The sequence below is a fragment of the Pristis pectinata genome, chromosome 10 (assembly GCF_009764475.1).
Source record: "Pristis pectinata isolate sPriPec2 chromosome 10, sPriPec2.1.pri, whole genome shotgun sequence".
Lineage (NCBI taxonomy): Eukaryota > Metazoa > Chordata > Chondrichthyes > Rhinopristiformes > Pristidae > Pristis > Pristis pectinata.
In genome coordinates this window covers 93324092-93343519 of record NC_067414.1, presented here as the reverse complement: position 1 = coordinate 93343519, position 19428 = coordinate 93324092, and the positions used below count along the sequence as shown (strand labels likewise).

The 19428-nt window shown below is 44.3% G+C and overlaps 1 protein-coding gene across 1 annotated transcript in view; it reads right to left on the bottom strand.

Annotated features, from left to right (window-relative positions):
* Positions 1-411: 411 nt before the first annotated feature.
* Positions 412-19428, bottom strand: part of kif6 (kinesin family member 6) — a 431738-nt gene continuing 412721 nt past the window's right edge. Inside the window, exons 20-22 of the mRNA XM_052024853.1 lie at positions 13176-13262; positions 8501-8607; positions 412-1130 (exon numbers count right to left, since the gene is read on the bottom strand). Of these exons, the coding sequence (XP_051880813.1) occupies positions 1114-1130; positions 8501-8607; positions 13176-13262 (211 nt within the window). The 3' untranslated portion in view covers positions 412-1113. The remainder of the gene's footprint in view (positions 1131-8500; positions 8608-13175; positions 13263-19428) is intronic.

Genomic DNA, 19428 nt, shown 5'->3' with positions numbered 1-19428 from the left:
ATTAAAGATTATTTTATATACCTTTCCCCAGCTATTATGGTGAGATCTCAATTCATGTCTCGGGATACAGAACTGCTAATCCAGTAACTTAACCACCACAATACCTTACCCCTGCGATCCAGTAAGCTCATGCAGTTGCACGCTGATGAGATTTGCTGTCGTAAAGCAGGCAGCATTGAGAATATGTATCGGCCACCTAAGTTGTACTGAGGTCTTAAATACTGAATGTGTATGAAGCTTGAGTTAGGTGTGGGCTGGCTTGGCATGGGTTGCACATTCCTTGTGGGATGTTAGGTTTTTAACAACAAAGACTGCATTCGTTAACCGGTCCTTTTAATGATCACAATTGCTGAATTCGTAGAATCGAACAGACTGTACTGGTCAGAGACAGACCACTTGGGCCAAATAGTCCATGTTAGTATTGATGCCCCGTATGAGCATGTTAAAGCCCCTCTTCATCTCCCTCGTCCAGCTATTCATTTTCTTCTTTACACGTTAGCCTTAAATGCATATATTCCATTTGCCTCAGGTATTCCAAGTGGTAGAGAGTTCTGCGTTCTAACCTGAATCCTCATTTAGATTTATTGGTAACTAATGTATGTATATGGCCCCTAATTCAAATTTCAACATCTGCTACGTTGGGCTTCTGCTGAGTTGCTGGTCCAGTATCAAAACCTGTAGTTACTCTATTTCCACAACAACTGCTGTTGATCAATATCATGGTTAATCACCTGTGAAAAGGCACAGATAGTGAAAATATTGGTGAGGCTGTGGGCTGAAGGATGACAGAACAGACCATCATGGCTCAGAAGACCAAAGAGTCAAAAGGAACAGTAAGGACAGTAAGTTGCATTGAAACTGATTGCAAACCATGGTAAACAGTATCTCTGCAACTACTTATCCATTACAGAGAAGCTGTGATGACAGACTCACTGCCAGAAAGCACAGACAGACAACTGACAGTAATATCTGTACCCTGTCCTTTCTGAAACACATTCGATGACAGCTGTATAATTCCACAGTTCAGTCCTGATTTAGGAGTGTGAGTGCTGCTTCCCAGAGTCTTCCAAGCGTCGGTCTCGTCAACCACCTGGGCTTGATCCTCACCATGAGCTATTTAGTTCTTAGACCTGCAATGCAAGATAATGCTATTAAGGTCAGCATTTAAAAACATAGATTTACAGCTTGGCTGAAGAATCGGTGCCTCTCACTGACATTTTTAAGGGTGGATCCCATTTTTAAGGGTGGATCCCGTTTTTATTGAGCTTTTTTCCAGCTGTTTTCCCCAAAGAGAAGGCAGGCTCATGAATTTCACTCAGGCAGGAGGCACAGGAGAGCAGTGGGAATGATCCGGTAAGTCATTTTCCCCTAGCTTTTCTCCTTAACTTTTCAACTAATTTGTCTTCCTTTTCTGATGAAGGGTGTCAGCCCTGAAATATTAACTCTGTTTCTCTTTCTACAGATGCTGCCTGGCCTGCTGTGTGTTTCCAACTTTCTGCTTTAATTACTGTTATATAGAGGACAGCTGACTGTGGTTCGTTATTGTGGAGTTTTGCCCAATTATCTTTGGGGCTAATGGAAATTTGTCATCCATTCTTTTCTTGCTCCCAAACATATTTATTTGGCCATGGGGTGGGGGCTTTGCTGGCTACTCTGGCATTTACTGCTCATCCTAAATTGCCCTTGAGCTCAGCTCACTGTGGGTCATTCCAGAGGAACGTCAAGAGTCAATGACCCTGCTGCAGGTTTGGACGACATGTGACTCTAGACCCGCAGCCCTCTGAGATGGATTAACAATTTGCTCAATTCAGGGGTGATTCAGAAGGGCTCTAAGTGATGGCCTAACCATGATGTCTATGAATGAACAAAAGGGAACCATAAAGACGGGTGTGCTGTTGTCCAGCATTCACTGAACGATAGGTGTGCGCGGGATTCGATGTGAACTCTAGCTGTGAAGGCTGCCTTCCTGAGATTCCCAGCATTAACAAGAACATCACTTCTCAGATCCTAAATCAGCCCTGCCCTGACATAGAATCAGGGACCCTGTTCATTTCAATTTGGATTTCAACTCATGTTTTGAATGAGCACAAGATGTTTTAATGTGTTTTTAATTAACTTCATTAGAATTGAATAGAACAGTACAGCACAGGAACAGGCCTTTCAGCCCACGATGTTGTACCGAACTAATTAAACTAGTAATTAAACGCCTAACTTAAACTAATCCTTTCTGCCTACACAATGTCCATATCCTTCCATTCCCTGCACATTCATGTGCCTATCTAAGAGATTTTTAAAAGCCTCTATTGTATTTGCTTCCACCACCACCCCTGGCAGCACATTCCAGGCACCCACCACTCTCTGCATAAAAAAACCTGCCACGCACATCTCCTTTGAACCTTCCCCCTCTCACCTTCAAGCTATGCCCCCTAGTATTAGATATGAGGAAAATGATACTGGCAGTCTGCTCTACCTGTGCCTGTATCAGGTCTCCCCTCAGCCTCCGCCACTCCAGGGAAAACAGCCCAAGTCTGTCCAACCTCTCCTTGTAGCACACGCCTACTAATCCAGGCAGCATCCTGGTAACTCTCTTCTACACCCTCTCCAAAGCCTCTACATCCTAAGCTGCACAAATGTTTTGCAAATGAAAATGTTTTTGTAAAAAAAATGTTTTGGTTACCCTGCTATAGGAAAGATGCCATTAAGCTGGAAAGAGTGCAGAGGAGATTTATGAGGATGTTGCCAGGACTCGAGGGACTGAGTTATGGAGAGAGGTTGAGCAGGTTGGGACTTTTTTCATTGGAGTGTAGGAGAATGAGGGATGATCTTATAGAGGTGTATAAAATCATGAGGGGCATAGCTAGGGTCAATGTCCACAGTCTTTTTCCCAGGGTTGGGTTATCAAGAACTAGAGGGTAGAGGTTTAAGGTGAGAGGGGAGAGATTTAATAGTAACCTGAGGGGCAACTTTACCCAGAGGGTGGTCAGTATATACCAGAGGAAGTGGTTGAGGCAGGTACATTAACAACATCTAAAAGGTACTTGGACAGGTACATGGATAGGAAATGTTTAGAGGGATATCGGCTAAACACGGGCAAATGGGACTAGCTTAGTTGGAAATCTTGGTTGGCATGGACTAATTGGGCCAAAGGGCCTGTTTCCGTGCTGTATGACTCTATGATTCTGTGATATCCATCTGATAACTCTACAAAGCTCCACCTCCATCTCTGGCTTCCTGCCTTCCCTACTTCCTTTGCCCCTCCCCCACCTCACCCCAGCACCATTGCGTGCCTAGGTGCCAATGCTCTGAAAATGCTTTCCTACATCTCTCCCCTCCTGTTTAAGACCTAGCTTTTTGACCAAGCTTCTAGTTACTTATCCTTATATCTCCTTCTTTGCATTGGTGCCAATCTGTGCCTGATTACACTTCTATGATGTGCCTGGAACATCTTACTGCATAGAGTCATAGAGTAGTAGAGCATGGAAACAGGCCCTTCGGCACAACTCGACCATGCCGACCAAGGTGCCCATCTAAGCTAATCCCATTTGCCTGTGTTTGGCCCAAATCTCTCTAAACCTTTCCTATCCATGTACCTGTTCAATTGCCTTTTAAAAGTTGTTATTGTACCTGTCTCAACCACTTCCTCTGGCAGCTAGTTCCATATACCCACCACCCTCTGCATGAAGAAGTTGCCCCTTTTAAATCTTACCCCTCTCACCCTAAACCTATGCCCTGCAGTTTTTGTTTCCCTTTCCCTGGGAAAAAGACCATGTGCATTCACTCTATGTTCTTCATGATTTTATACACCTCAATAAGGTGACCCCTCAGTATCTTACACTTCGATGAATAAAGTCCTCGCCTGCCCAACCTCTCTCCATAACTCAGGCCCATGAGTCCTGGCAACATCCTGGTAAATCTTCTTTCCACTCTTTCCAGCTTAATGATGTCTTTCCTATAAAAGGGTGACCAAAACATTGTTTAACCAGGAACCAGTAAAGGTCAGTGGGCACAGGTGATGAGTGAACAGGCCATTGAAAGTTTGAAAATAGGCAAACTAAACTGCCTGTCAAAGTTGAAGTGACAGCTATTGTCAATTATTATAGCTGTTACAGGTCCCAGGTCCAAAATCTGGCGGCAGAGACAAAAATCACATTAATTAACCAATTTTGTGAACGTTTCTATGTGAGTTAATGCAAGACAAGCCTCAGGTAGCAAACAAATAAATGCACTGCATTCAGACTCATACAGGATCACCCTAACTCTAAGAAACCTTGCCTCTGGATCCTAGCAGCTGTCTTTGTGAAGGATGCCACATGTGATATTTTGCTGCTTAGAGCTGCATTGCAAAGCGACACCACAAAATGGGGAACCTTTAGTTTTTGATAACTGCAATTTTTGCATTCACAGCTCGAGGAGGTATTTGGCTACTGTTCAGGTGTTACAAAAGTACACCCATCCCTCACTGACACCTCCCTGGAAACTTCCTGCCATGAGTATCCTTTGCACAAAGAGGTTGCCTCGTGCACGCACTGGATCCTCAAAAGCCAATGAGGTTCCTCTGCTATCCCTCTGCTTCCCGTCATGACCTCCAATTACTGCAGCATGCTCTCACTCCCATTAGCTGAAAGAGCACTGATTGTATTGTTGTACAGATACAGAATGACTGGTTGTGACTTGGTTCCATACATCAACATGCTAGTCACCTGGGAGCCATTTGGTCCCAATGAGATCCCACATTACTATTCCCAAGGATGGTTAATTAAAGGTAGAAAGAGCAAGAAATAGAAGAAACAAATTCATTTGAATTGCGAAGAAATGTCAATTTCTTCCTTCTTTTAATACGTTTGCTTCCTGTTTCAAATGTGTCATTTCTGCAATCACAGGCACCATTGTTTACTGAGTGCTAGAAGCCAGTGACAGATTAGATAATAAAGCAATGAATCACATTAGTGATAGCACCATCTGTCCACAGTCAGATATCAGCAAGGCAAATGGAAAATTCAAATGCAAGTGTAAAGAAATATTCTCAATCTATGAATAACCTAATTGCCTTCTTGCTTCCTGTGTTATCAATCTTGCACGTGTGTGGCTAATTGGGAATTCAAATTACAATGCTTCGTACGCACGGGTCTGAGTACTACGGGTAGATACACTACATTGAAATGCAAACTTCTGGTGACCTTCTAGCCTCCAAAATGGTCAATCCTTTGCAATCGAACTTTCCCACTGTTGCTAGCCAATTCCCTAATATCACTGTTGAGAAAAGCCAAGTGTAATTGAACCATATAGACTAGGGAGGTCATGCATTCTGGCAGGGGAAACATTTCCCATAATAATTAGAAAATCATATGTGCCACCTTTTAAGGTACACTTTGGGACAGAGACATCTTAATAAAATACTTACCAGGGAACGGGGCAATTCTCTCTTGTCACCACATCTTTGGTCCCCTCGTATCCTTAAATTATCAGATTGTCAGTCTAATGTATAGGACAAGAGAAATCTCCTCCAACTAAATAATGGGATTACTGTTGCCAGCTGACCTTGGAGTCTGCACTGCTCTTCAGTAGGAACACCCCTAATCCTTTATCTCAATTCCACTTTTCTGGTAAATTGGTTTATTATTGTCACATGTACCGAGGTACAGTGAAAAACTGTTTTGCATGCCATCCAGACAGATCATTTCATCACATCAGTGTATTGAGGTAGTACAAGAGAAAGGCAATAATAGAATGCAGAATATAGAGTTACAGTTACAGAGAAAGTGCAGTGCAGGCAGACACTAAAGTGCAAGGTCATGACAAGGTAGATTGTGAGGTCAAGAGTCCATCTTAACGTACAAGAAGTCCGTTCAATAGTCTTATAACAGTGGGATAGAAGCTGTCCTTGAGCCTGGTGGTACGTGCTTTCAGGCTTTTGTATCTTCTGCCTGATGGGAGGGGGAAGAAGAGAGAATGTCAACTCCATTCTTCTTCCTGACAGGAAGAGGGATGGAGTTAGTTTTATAATAAAGAGCTTAGGCTGGGAACCAAAGAGAAAGGCTTACAAAAAAAAATTAATTAAGAGCAGGAGTCGTCAATTTAGACCTCCGATTTGATGGGAAAATGTGCAGTTTAATTATTTCTTAAAAAAAAACATTTTGTTACTTTTCCAGCATTTTTGAATAAATATCATTGGCAAGTTGCTAGAAATTGTGAGCAATGTTACTGTAAAACAAACAATTTTGAAAACAAGCATTGACATAGCAGGCAGAAAATCTTCAGCCTTTCCAAGAACAACAGCAACTGCTTGTAAAGCCTTTTCACATAACAAAATATTCCAAGGGATATCGCAGAAGCATTTTCAGTCAAAGCCACATAAGGATTTATTGGAGTACAAGACAGCTTGGCCAAAGGGCAGTACAGTAGCGTATCTAATAGAACTGCTGCCTCACAGCTCAAGTGACCCAGATTGCCCCATTTCTGCCTTAAGTGAGCAACCCCTTTTTTTAAACATTGACTTCTAAATTTATATTCTCCCACAAGAAGAAACTCCCTCTCCACATCCACCCAAAGGATCTTTGTATTTTTCAATTAAATCATCTCTTATTCAATGGATAAAAGACAAACTGTCATTCCAGTTAATAGTTCAGTGAATCTCAAATCTGCTTCTAATGCGTTAAATCCCTTAAATAAGGAGTCTAATACTGTACACAGTACTCCAGATGTCATCTCACCAATACTCCATATAACTAAAGTATAATTTCCCTACTCTTGTACTCAATTTCCCTAGCAATAAAAGATCACATTCTGTTAGGCTTCCTAATCACTTGCTGTATCTGCACATTAGTCCTTTGTGAACTCCTTCTGCATCTCAGAGCTCCGCAATCTCTTATATTTGTTTTGTTCTTACTCATATTCAGTCAGAAGAAATGTTTGCTCATTCCAACACTGGGAGGATTTGACAATATAGGGATCAGGGTGATGGGGTAGAGTTGGGTGTCCTCACTTACGGACACTGATGCCACTTTTGAATGACACTGCTAGAGGGAAGTCGGAAGGGCTCATGGATAAATCCTTGAGGGACATAGGAGCTAGGGACACAGACCTGGATGCTTCTCTGGCTACAAGTAGATGGATAAGAATGGAGCTTTGTGGACACACACCTGGTCAATGGCAGAGAGGTGTTAGGTGAGGATGACCAATGGTCAAATATTCTCATTGTCTATCAGATCCTTTCAAAAGGTGAACATGCTGCTAGGATCTTCTCGGTGTGTCATAGTCACAGAACAATGCAGCACGGATACAGGCCCTTCAGCCCAATGAGTCCATGCCGACCTGGGTGCCTGCCCAGCTAGTCCCAATTTCCTGCGTTCGGCCCGTATCCCTCTAAGCCCCGCCCCTGCATGTACCTATCCAGGTGCTTCTTAAATGACAATATTGTACCTGCCTCAACCACTTACTCTGGCAGCTCATTCCATATACTCACTACCCTCTGCATGAAAAAATTGCCCCTCAGGTCCCTTTTAAATCTTTCCCCTCTCACCCTAAATCTATGCCCCTCAGTTTTGGACTCCCCCAACCCTGAGGAAAAGACTGTTACCGTCCACCTTATCTATGCCTCTCGTGATTTTAAACACTTCGATAAGGTCGTCCCTCATTCTCCTACATTCCAAGGAACGAAGACCTTGCCTGGCCAACCTCTCTCTATAACTCAGGCCTTCTAGTCCTGGCAACATCTTGGTAAATCTCTTCTGCACTCTTTCCAGTTTAACCACGTCCTTCCTATAACAGGGTGACCAAAACTGTCCATAGTACTCCAAGTGCAGCCTCACCAACGACTTATACAACTGCAGCATAATGTCCCAACTCCTGTACTCACTGCTCTGACTGATGAAGGCCAGCGTGCTAAACACCTTTTTCACCACCCTGTCTACCTGTCATGCCATTTTCTATGAAAACTATGGTGTATGGCTCTCAGGCTAAACTCATTCCTCTGCATTTAAAAGCCCACTCCCTGTATTGAGTGCCTGTGACATGCCCCAAGTGGGTTGAGTGTCAATTGGGTTTATTCAAATTGGGTGGCCTCCAGCTTGCCCATTTTATTCGGGCAGATTACCTCCTGGCTTGTTCCATTGATAAGACAAGATATCTTTATTGGTCACATGTACATCGAAACACACAGTGAAAGGCATCTTTTGTGTAGAGTGTTCTGGGGCAGCCTGCAAGTGTCGCCATGCTTCCAGCGCCAACATAGCATGCCCACAACTTCCTAACCCATACGTCTTTGGAATGTGGGAGGAAACTGGAGCACCTGGAGGAAACCCACGCAGACACGGGGAGAACATACAAACTCCTTACAGACAGTGGTGGGAATTGAACTCGGATCGCTGGCGCTGTAATAGCGTTACGCTAACTGCTACACTATAGTGATGGTTATGTTGGTTCATGGCGTTGCTCTGGTTCCTCTCCTCGACCACCAACCCCGTGCCCTTCAAATTCGTTCTTCCTTGAGGGCTTTACTCACCTTTCTTCTGCATGAGGTTTTGCCTTGCCCGCACAAATGCCAGAATGTCAGCATCGGTCTGCCCATCACCAGTCAGAGGAATGGACGAGCCAAAGTTTGACGGCGCACTGGGTGAGACAATAAACACGTGTATGAAAGCATTGATACAAAATCTCAAAGTAGTTGGTTACCTTCAGTCAAAATGAAGTAAAGGTATGAGAATTGGAATTGGTTTATTATTGTACTTGTACCGAGGTACAGTGAAAAACTTGTCTTGCATACCGTTCACACAGATCAATTCATTGCACAGTGTATTGAAGTAGTACAAGGTAAGACAATAACTGAACGCAGAATAAAGTGTCACAGCTACAAAGTACAGTGCAGGTAGACAATGAGGTGCAAGGCCATCACGAGGTAGATTGTGAGGTCAAGAGTCCATCTTATCGTACTAGAGTGGACCGTTCAGTAGTCTTATAACAGCAGGATAAAAGCTGTCCTTGAGCCTGGTGGTACATGCACTTTTGTGTGATAGTGTGTACATAATCCATTATTCCTCCTACAAAAACAGCTGCTAAACTAAACAACAATTCAGGTTTTCACAAGTGGAATATCTATTATGGAGCAGCTTCTGGTATAGGAAATGAACAGTGGATCAATCAGCCTTTATCTGGAAGATAAGAGCTGATTTTATAGCCTGCTGTTTTCTCACTGGGTGAATCTCGTGGTTTCACCATACACTTGGTATCCTGGCCACTGCATCTTGCTCAACTCTTCTGAAGGTAGGGAAAGGCAGTGGTGTCATGAGACTGATGAAAGGACAAAGCAAGTCAACCAGCCTCTGTGAGAGAGAATGTGGCATAGTTAGGGTTGTCGACTCTTCAGAATGCAGGCTAGTGGTGTGCCACAGGAGTCGGCGCTGGGACCTTTGTTGTTTGTTATTTATATAAATGATTTGGATGGGAATGTACAAAGGATGGTTAAAATGTTTGCAGATGATAAGAAAATCGGTGGTATCGTAGACAGTGAAGAAGGTTATCAAAAATTACAGGGGGACCTTGATCAGCTGGGTAAGTGGGCTGAGGAGTGGCAAATGGCTTTCAATTCAATAAGTGCGAGGTGTTGTGTTTTAGGAAGTCAAACTAGGGTAGGACTTATACAGTGTGAGTGGTCAGGTCGTGGGGAGTGTTATGGAACAGAGGGACCTAGGAGTATATGTACATAGTTCGCTGAAAGTGGCGTCACAGGTAGACAAGGTGGTGAAGAAGGCGTTTCGCACTCTGACACTCATCAGTCAGGGCACTGAGTATGGGAGTTGGAACGTTATGTTTGCAGTTGTACAAGATGTTGGCACCACCGCACTTGGAGTATTTTGGTCGCACTGTTATAGGACTAAACTGGAAAGAGTGCAGAGAAGGTTTACAAGGAGGCTGCCAGGACTTGAGGGCCCAAGTTAAAGGGAGAGGTTGGGCAGGTTAGGACATTATTCCTTGGAACGTAGGAGATTGAGGGGAGACCTTATAGAGGTGTATAAAATCATGAGGGTTATAGATAGGGTGAATGCAATGGTCTTTTTCTCAAGGGAGGGAAACTAAAAACAGAGAGTGGTGGGTGCCTAGAATGCGCTATCAGGAGTGGTAGTGGAGGCAAATACAATAGAGGCATTTAAGAGGCTCTGAGGTAGACACATGAATGTGCAGAGAATGGAGGGATATGAACATTGTGCAGGCAGAAGGGGTTTGTTTACTTAGGCATTTAATTACTAGTTTAATTTGTTTGGCACAACATGGTGAGCTGAAGGGCCTGTTCCTGTGGCAGGCACGGTAGTGTAGTGGTTAGTGTAACACTTAAAATCTCCAGCGACCTGGGTTCAATTCCAGCTGCTGTCTGTATGGAGTTTGTACGTTCACCCCGTGTCTGCGAGGGTTTCCTCCAGGTGCTCCAGTTTCCTCCCACATTCCAAAGACGTATGGGTTAGGAAGTTGTGGGCGTGCTATGTTGGCGCTGGAAGCATGGCGACACTTGCGGGCTACCCCAGAACACTCTACGCAAAAGATGCATTTCACTGTGTGTTTTGATGTATATGTGACTAATAAAGATATGTTCTAATTCTATGTTCTATTAAGTCCAATACTGCTCCTTTTCTGTTATCTATATACTGGCTCAAAAAGCTCTCCTGGATGCACTTTAAAAATTCTATCCCCTCTACACCTTTCATATTAAGGAGATCCCAGTTAATATTGAGGAAGTTGAAATCTCCTACATCTATAACCCCTCTATAGTACGTGTCCAAAGTAGCTTGTCATGGCAATGTCAACAAACTCCAGATCATAGCAGATGGTAATATTCCTCAAAATAAGCAGAGCAAAATGTTTAAAATGACTAGCTATATATGGTCAAGTGAGGATAATATGTGAGTTGAAGGGGAACTTGCAGTTGATGTTGTTTGCATGTTTCTGCTGCTCTACCAACTCGAGTTAACGGCTGAGGGAAACTCCCACCTACAAGATCCGCCATGAACATATTGAATGGCGGGGCAGGTTTGAGGGGCCTGATGATCTTCTCCTGCTCCTATCTTCTTGTGTGTACAAGAAATTGTAATGGGAAATAAGGACTTACAAATAAATATTTCTTGTCTTAGAGGTCACATGATGTACCAGATTGGTGGGGAACTAATAAGAGTGAGGAAATTAATATTAATAAAGAAAACATCCTGAACTAATGGAACTAAAAGCCAATAAATCCTCTGGAACCGATGGCTTGCACTCTAAAGTTCAAAATGTGGTGGCTGCCAAGATAATGGCTGTGATCTTCCAGAATTTTAACATTGCTCTTCAAGAAACAACAGAGAGGCAATGTAGTGAAGGCCGGGGCAGTTTATCTGTTTTCACTTATTTCTATGGGATCATACATGGGGGTTAGAGTGAATAACTAAATCTTTCTGAGATCTTGAGGGGCTTTGGTGAGGTCTCACCTAGACAGTTGCATGCTGTTTTGGCCTCCATTTTGGACTTCCAAGTCAGTGCATTACAGTCACTAGATTGATTCCTAGGATGAGTTGATTTGCCTTTAATGATTGGAGTTCAGAAGAATGAGAGATGACCTAATTGAAACATTCTAGATTCTAGAGTCATGGTCATAGAGTCAGAGAGAGATACAACATGCAAACAGGCCCTTTGGCCCACTGAGTCTGTAAGGACCATTAAGCACCTATTTACACCAATCCCATTTTATTCTCCATACATTCCCATCAACACCCTCCCCATATTCTACCACTCGCCTACCTACTTGGGGTAGGCACTGTAGTGTAGCGGTTTGTGTAAGGCTATTACAGCGCCAGTGACCCGGGTTCAATTCCGGCCACTGTCTGTAAGGATTTTGTATGTTCTCCCCGTGCCTACATGGGTTCCCTCTGGGTGCTCCGGTTTCCTCCCACATTCCAAAGACATATGGGTTAGGAAGCTGTGGGCATGTTATGTTGGTGCTGGAAACGTGGCGACACTTGTGGGCTGCCCCCAGAACACTCTACGCAAAAGATGCATTTCACTGTGTGTTTCGATGTACATGTGACTAATAAATAGATATCTTAACAGTGGCCAATTAACCTACCAACCCACATGACTTTGGGATGTGGGAGGAATCTGGGGCATCTGGAGGAAACACATAGAGAACGTGCAAACTCCACACAGGCAGCGCCGGAGGTCAGGATTGAACCCAGATCACTGGAGCTGTGAGGCAGCAGCTCTACCCGCTGCACCGTTGTGCTACCCTGTGAGGGTTCATCAGTGAGGGTCTGACAAGGGTAGATGCTGGGAGTCCATTTCCTCAGACTAGGACGGGAGGTAGTTTCAGGATAAGACGTCAGCTGCTGTGGACGAGGATGTGAAATCTCTTCTGTCAGGGAAGCCTCTGCCTCAGAGGGTTGTGGATGACCAGTTACTGAGTTTATTCAAGGCTGAGATCAATAGGGAATCAAGCAATACAAAGGTTGGGCAGTGGTGGACACAGCTCAGCACATTACAAAAACCAGCCTCCCCTCCATGGATTCTGTCTACACTTCTCGCTGCCTCAGTAAAGCAGCCAACATAATCAAAGACCCCACCCACCTCGGACATTCTCTCTTCTCTCCTCTCCTATTGGGCTGAAGATGCAAAAGCTTGAAAGCACGTACCACATGGCTCAAGGACAGCTTCTATCCCGCTGTTATGACTATTGAATGGTCTCCTAGTACAATAAGGTCGACTCTTGACCTCACAATCTACCTCGTCATGGCCTTGCACCTTATTGTTTGCCTGCACTGCACTTTCTCTGTAACTGTAACACTTTACTCTGCATTCTGTTATTGCTTTTCCCTTGTTCTACCTCGATGCACTGATGTGATGAAATGATTTGTACGGATGGCATGCAAAACAAAGTGTTTCACTGTACCTCAGTACATGTGACAATAGTCAACCAATTTACTAGAAAAGTGGAATTGAGATAAAGGATTAGGGGTGTTCCCACTGAAAAGCAGTGTAGACTCCAAGGCCAGATGGCTACTCCTGCATCTATCCCTTATTACCTTTGTTCTAATGAATATTATTTTACTCTTTGGTTAGCTCTATCGAAGAGCTGGCAGAACATTATGAGCTAACTGGTACCTTTCTGAGCTGCTTGACCTGTCAGAGGTTAACCCTCCAGAATAGATTGAAGGACTCACCTGGCTTCGGATGAAGAGGTTTTGAGGGTCCTAGCACTGTTTTGTGCAGTGGGATCTGGACTCATATAACCGCTTGTTTCAACGCTGCTGTAAATTGGAAGAAAAAGCCAAAGCAACAGTTAGCGTCCAGAAACTACTGCACCCTAAACACCCCTCAAAATAGCAGTGCTGGTTAAAAAAAAGCTGGTCTGACCTCACAGCACAAAGTAATACATGCAGCAACCTGAGGTGCTTTAGGTGCATCTCTCCAAGGATGAGAGTACCAGGAGACAGTCTCCCAGTGGAGGCACAAGAGACTACAGATGCTGGAATCTGGATCAACAAACAATCTGCTGGAGGAGCTCAGCAGCATCTGTCGGGGGGAGAGGAATTGTCGACATTTTGATGTGATGCAGGGTTTTGACGTAATAACTGTCGAAGTCCTGCATCAGGTCACCAGTCTACCAGTGGTGTGCCAAGCTGTTTAGGGTGGGGATGTGAGGCATTTCTTCCAATACCTGTTCCAACTTTGCACCACAGCGTCCCATGTACTTATTAGTTATAGTTTAACTTGTCCAATTTTCATTGATACAGGGAGTGGGAGAGAGTGTAATGAAACCAGGCATAAAGTTTGTGCACTGGTTCTCTCAGTCTTCAAAGCTTGTAGACAGATATAGCAAGGAAACAGGTCCTTTGGCCCACCCATTATTACACTAATCCTATCCTAACCCATTGTATACTTCCGATATTCCCAACAATTCTCCCCCCCCAACCCCCGCCCCCCCCCCCCCCCAGTTTCTACCACTCACAGAGACACTAGCGGCAACTTACAGTGATCAACTAACCTACCAACCCGCACGTCTTCAGGATATGGGAGGAAACTGGAACACCCGAAGGAAACCCAAGCAGCCATTGGGAGAATGTGTAAACTCCACACAGACAGCGCCAGAGGTCAGGATTGAACCCGGGCCTCTGAAGCTCTGAGGCAACAGATCTACTAGCTGCGCCACCTCTCTTCCCACATTCAGGTGTAATAGGACCCTTAAGGCATTGTGCTTAATTTTCTTTTTGAGCCATAGGTGGCTGATGGATTCCAAAGAATGGCATGCAATGGACATTCCCTGCTAATTCTGCACAGAGATGTTTCTGCACACCTCTACATCCTTAGATGAGAGCTTATTGGACACTTTTTGTTAGTCCATAGAATAGGGTATAAATAAACCTATCCACCTGAAGGAGGGGCACCTGTGTTTCCTTTAATGCAATGGTGCACTGTCAATCGACTGCATTGGAGTGACCTCAGTAAAGCAGTCAATATAATTAAAGACCCCACCAACCCCGGACAGTCTCTTTCCTCCCCCCTCCCATCGGGCAGAAGATACAAAAGCCTGAAAGCACGTACCACCAGGCTCAAGGACAGCTTCTGTACCACTGTTATAAGACTATCGAAAGGTGTACGATAAGATGGACTCTTGACCTCACAATTTACCGTGTTATGGCCTTGCACCTTATTGTCTACCTGCAATGCACTTCCTCTGTAACTATAACACTATATTCTGCATTCTGTTATTGTTTTCCCTTGTACTCCCTCAATGTCCTGATGTGATGAAATGATCTGTATGGATGGCATGCAAAACAAAGTTTTTCACTGTACTTCAGTACATGTGACAATAATAAACCAATTACCTCAGCTGCCTAGAATGATCCAACATCATAATAATTAAGCTATAATGTTAATTGCATTAACATGGCTTGGCCTGCTGGTAGAATCTCTTGTTAGCGTAATTGGTAATTGGTATATTATTGTCGCATGTACTGAGATACAGTGAAAAGCTTTTGTTTGCATGTCATCCAGACAGATCATTCCATACTTAAATACGTCGAGGTAGTACAAAAGTTAGAAAAAAACAGAATGCAAAATATAGTGTTACAGTTACGGGTTTCTATCTTTTGCCCGATGGAAGAAGAGAGAATGTCCGGGGGGGGGGAGGGGTCCTTGATTACGTTGGCTGCTCTCCCGAGGCAATGGGAAGTGTAGACAAAGAGCCAATGGAGGAGAGGCTGGTTTCCGTGATGAACTAGGCTGTGTTCACAACTCTCTGCAATTCCTTGTGCAATTTTTTTAGGCGGATCGTCGCCTGTAAATCCAGTGATACGGACATTTACAGATGGGATAACGACAGTGTCTGTGAGACTGGGGACTCTGTCTCCTGCCTTCTGTTCCCTGCTCCCTCATATCCTCTTCTTGACCACAGCATAACAAGAGCATTTATAAAGGGAAATCCACAGCTTCACAAACACCAAAAATAGGTGAAGAAATTACGAGTATCTTGTCAATAATACTAGCCATGTAATCCAAGTTGGGTCAGGCTCCAACTAACAGGCAGGTTCCAAGGTTTGAGCCAGTTGCCCTGTGTCCTCTCCCGGCTCGGTAGTCTGATCACTGCACCATTGTGATAGCATTGTAGTGGAGGAGCGATATGGACACAATTGCAATAAAAATAACATGAAGAAAAAGGTAACATCTACCCAAATGGAGACACAGGAGACTGCAGATGCTGGAATCTGGAGTGACACATAAAGTGCTGTAAGAACTCAGCGGGTCAGGCAGCATCTGTACAGGGAAATGGACAGTTACCTTTTTAGACTGGCTATCTCCCCTCTTCCTCTCCAGTCCAGATGAAGGGTCTCAACCTGAAACATCAACTGTCCATCTCCCTCCATAGATGCTGCCTGATCTGCTGAGTTCCTCCAGTGCTTTTTTGTGTAACATCTACCCAAAGCTATTTGCATATAGCACCTCTGAACCACTTGAAATCCCTCGACATGAGGGAAGGAATTCCGAACTTGTTCATTAAAATATGAAGTAAGACAACCTGTCCTGCAATTGGCAGGATTACCTCTGTTTTCACCTGTGTGGCAGAGGATTATTCTCTGTGCCTTCCATGTGTCTCTTTCTGGTTCTCTTAAAAGGCACAGACTGTAAATTTCTCATCTATCTCCAGCTCTGTTCTGCATGAATGGCATTATCCCTTTCAAACGTATCGGTAAATAGCCAGGTACACAGATGGATGCTTGAATAAATAGCTGATGCTCCCACACAGATGACCACTGGGACTGTGCAAGCGGGAATGCAGCCTCCAGTAAATGCACAAGTGCCATTCTCATTAAGGATTAGAGTGACATACATTAAAGGCCGGTTATGTGAAATGGAGGCTAAGCAGAGACTTTTCTGTATTTCAAGAGTAGTAGACTGACCAATGATTTTTCTATCACTATATTTCCACATGTATAATTACACTGGATAGTTTAACAGATTGCTCTTTCATTACGATTTACATGAATTCACACAAGATCAGAAGAAAATAGGAATAGGAGCAGGACACCTGGCCCATCATATTCTCAAAGATCCTTTCTGAGAGTGCTGACATGCGTATTAAAATTTCATGGGCACCAGATGCAGTCTGGTACCTCACCAATTCTTCATGCATGAGCCCAGATACTGTGCTAACAGGCTTTTTGACTCTCCGAGTTCCTGAGGCCAGAGACTGCTGAGGAGATTCACCAGAATGTTTCCTGGATTGGAAGACTTTGGTTATGGGGAGAGATTGGATAGGCTGAGGGGTGACCTGATAGAAGTATATAAGATTATGAGAGGCATAAATAGGGTAGGGAGTCATGGTGGGGGCATCAAAAACAAAGAAGGCATAGGTTTAAGGTGAGAGGAAGGAGTTTTAAAGGAGTATTAGGTTTTTAACTGAGCAGTAGGTTTTGTTTTACACATAGAGTGGTTGCTATCTGGAACACACTGCCAGAGGAGGTGATGGAATCAGATGAAATGACTATGATTAATAGACAGACATTTAAATAGGCAAAGCATGGAACAATACGGTCCTAATGTAGGCAAATGGGAGTAGTGTAGGTGGACAAGAGGATCGGTATGGGCTTGGTGGGGCTGTTTCTGTGCTGTACAATCCACGACTCTATTATACCCGATATCCACAAAAACTGATTACTGGTCAGGACAGGGTCACGCGCTGGCGACCTCAGAGACGTTGTAATTATGACCATCTTCAAGAAAGGTGACAAACATGAATGTGGTAAACACAGCGGGATTGCTCTGCTGCCTTTCACAGGGCCAAGGTCCTCGTTAGCTGCCTCCAACCAGTGACCAAAGATCTGCTCCCTCAAGTGCATTGTGGACTCCTACCACCTGGAGGCACAATAGACGTGATTTTCACTGTCTAGGAGAAATGCAGGAAGCAGCGTCAAGTGCTACACATTTCAAGGGACTGCGCAGCATGCTTCACATGTTGGGGTAGCAGTGTGGTACGGCTAGCGGAAGTTCAATCCTGACCTTGGGCGCTGTCTGTGTGGAGCTAGCATGTTCTCCCTGTGACCACGTGGGTTTCCTCCCACATCCCTGAGAAGTGCAGGTTGGTCAGCTAATTGGCCACTGTAAATTGCCCCTAGTGAGTGGTAGAATCTGGGAGGTATTGAGAAGGTGGGGAGAATAACAAAAATGCGGTTAAAGTAGGTTGAGTGTAAATTGGTGGTTGGTGTGGCCTGCTACTGTGCTGTATCTCTTTATGACTCTTTGATAAATTTGGTTGCTTCGTGAAATTCATCCCCATCTTACATCCGTTTTGTGATGCAAAACAAGCGGTAATCTTAACTAACTCACCCACAACAGAAACAAGCTAGGCTCTGTCATTACCCCAGCATTTTTCCCAATCTTTCTCACTTCAATGCTGCATCTCAACTTGAACAAGCTTCCCGCAGATTAAAGAGGAAACTGTTCAACCTTCTTCGCTGCCTCTACTTGGAGACTGCTCATGTATGCGCACGTTTGGAGGCTGAACATGAACATGTTGAACATGTCACCCAGCTGAAGGAACATAGAACACTACAGCACAGTACAGGCCCTTTGGCCCACAATGTTGTGCCGACATTTTATCCTGCTCTAAGATCTATCTAACCCTTCCCTCCCACATAGCCCCCTATTTTTCTATCATTCATGTGTCTATCTAAGAGTCCCTTAAATGTCCCTACTATATCTGCCCCCCACAACCTCTGCCGGCAGTGCATTCCACACACCCACCACTCTGTGTGAAAAACTTACCCCTGACATCCCCCTTATATCCCCCCGCAGTCACCTTAAAATTATGTCCCCTCGTGTTAGCCATTGTCGCCCTGGGAAAAAGTCTCTGACTGTCCACTCGATCTATGCCTCTTATCATCTTGTACACCTCTATCAAGTCACCTCTCATCCTCCTTCTCTCCAAAAAGAAAAGCCCTAGCTCGCTCAACCTATAGAAGGAAGGATGTCATCAAGCTGGAAAGGGATGCAGAAAAGATTCATGAGGATGTTACCGTGACTGGAGAGCTCGAGTTATAAGGAGAGACTGGATAGGCTGTGGCTTTGTTGCCAGGAGCGAAAGTGGCTGAGGGGTGATCTTATAGAGGTTTATAAAATTATGAGGGGCATAGATAAGGTGAATGCTCACAGTCTTTCTCCCAGGGCAGGGAAGTCTAAAATTAGAGGGCATGGGTTTAAGGTGAGAGGGGAAAGATTTACAGGGATCTGAGGGGCAAATTTTTCAGACAGGGGGTCGTAGGTATATGGAACAAGCTGCCAGAGGAGGTGGCAGAGGCAGGTACAATTACAATGTTTAACAGATATTTAGACAGGTTCATGGACAGGAAAGGTTTATAAGGATACAGGCCAAACATAGGCAAATGGGACTAGCTCAGGTAGGCAATTTGGTCGGCATGGATGAGTTGGGCCGAAGGGCCTGCTTCTGTGCTGTATAACTCTATGAGACACCATCAGTTCATTTACTGAAGCATGAGAGTAAGGGCTTTACACATAACATCCGCAAACCAAGGCTCCTCTACTGTCCTGTCGTCAGGTGTATAATACCGCTCTCAACAATGAAGGAGACTGCAGAAAACATGGACTTTTACCTCCAGACGGCAGTGATGACATTCACCATCACCTTCAGTGTGGCAACACAGCCTTTGGCCATGAATGGAAAGGAGTGTCTGCAAACACCTCAAACTTGGCGCAAGCTTACGGTATACAAGGCAGCAGTAATCTCTGCACTCCTGTACACATGGACTACCTACAAAAGGCATCTCAAATCACTAGGGAGGTATCAGCAATATTGTCTCCATAAAATCCACCACTAGCAGGATAAGTTAACCAACAGCAGTACCCTCTCCCAGAAAAATATCCCCACTATTGAGGCCCTATTAATGCTCAGTCAGCTAC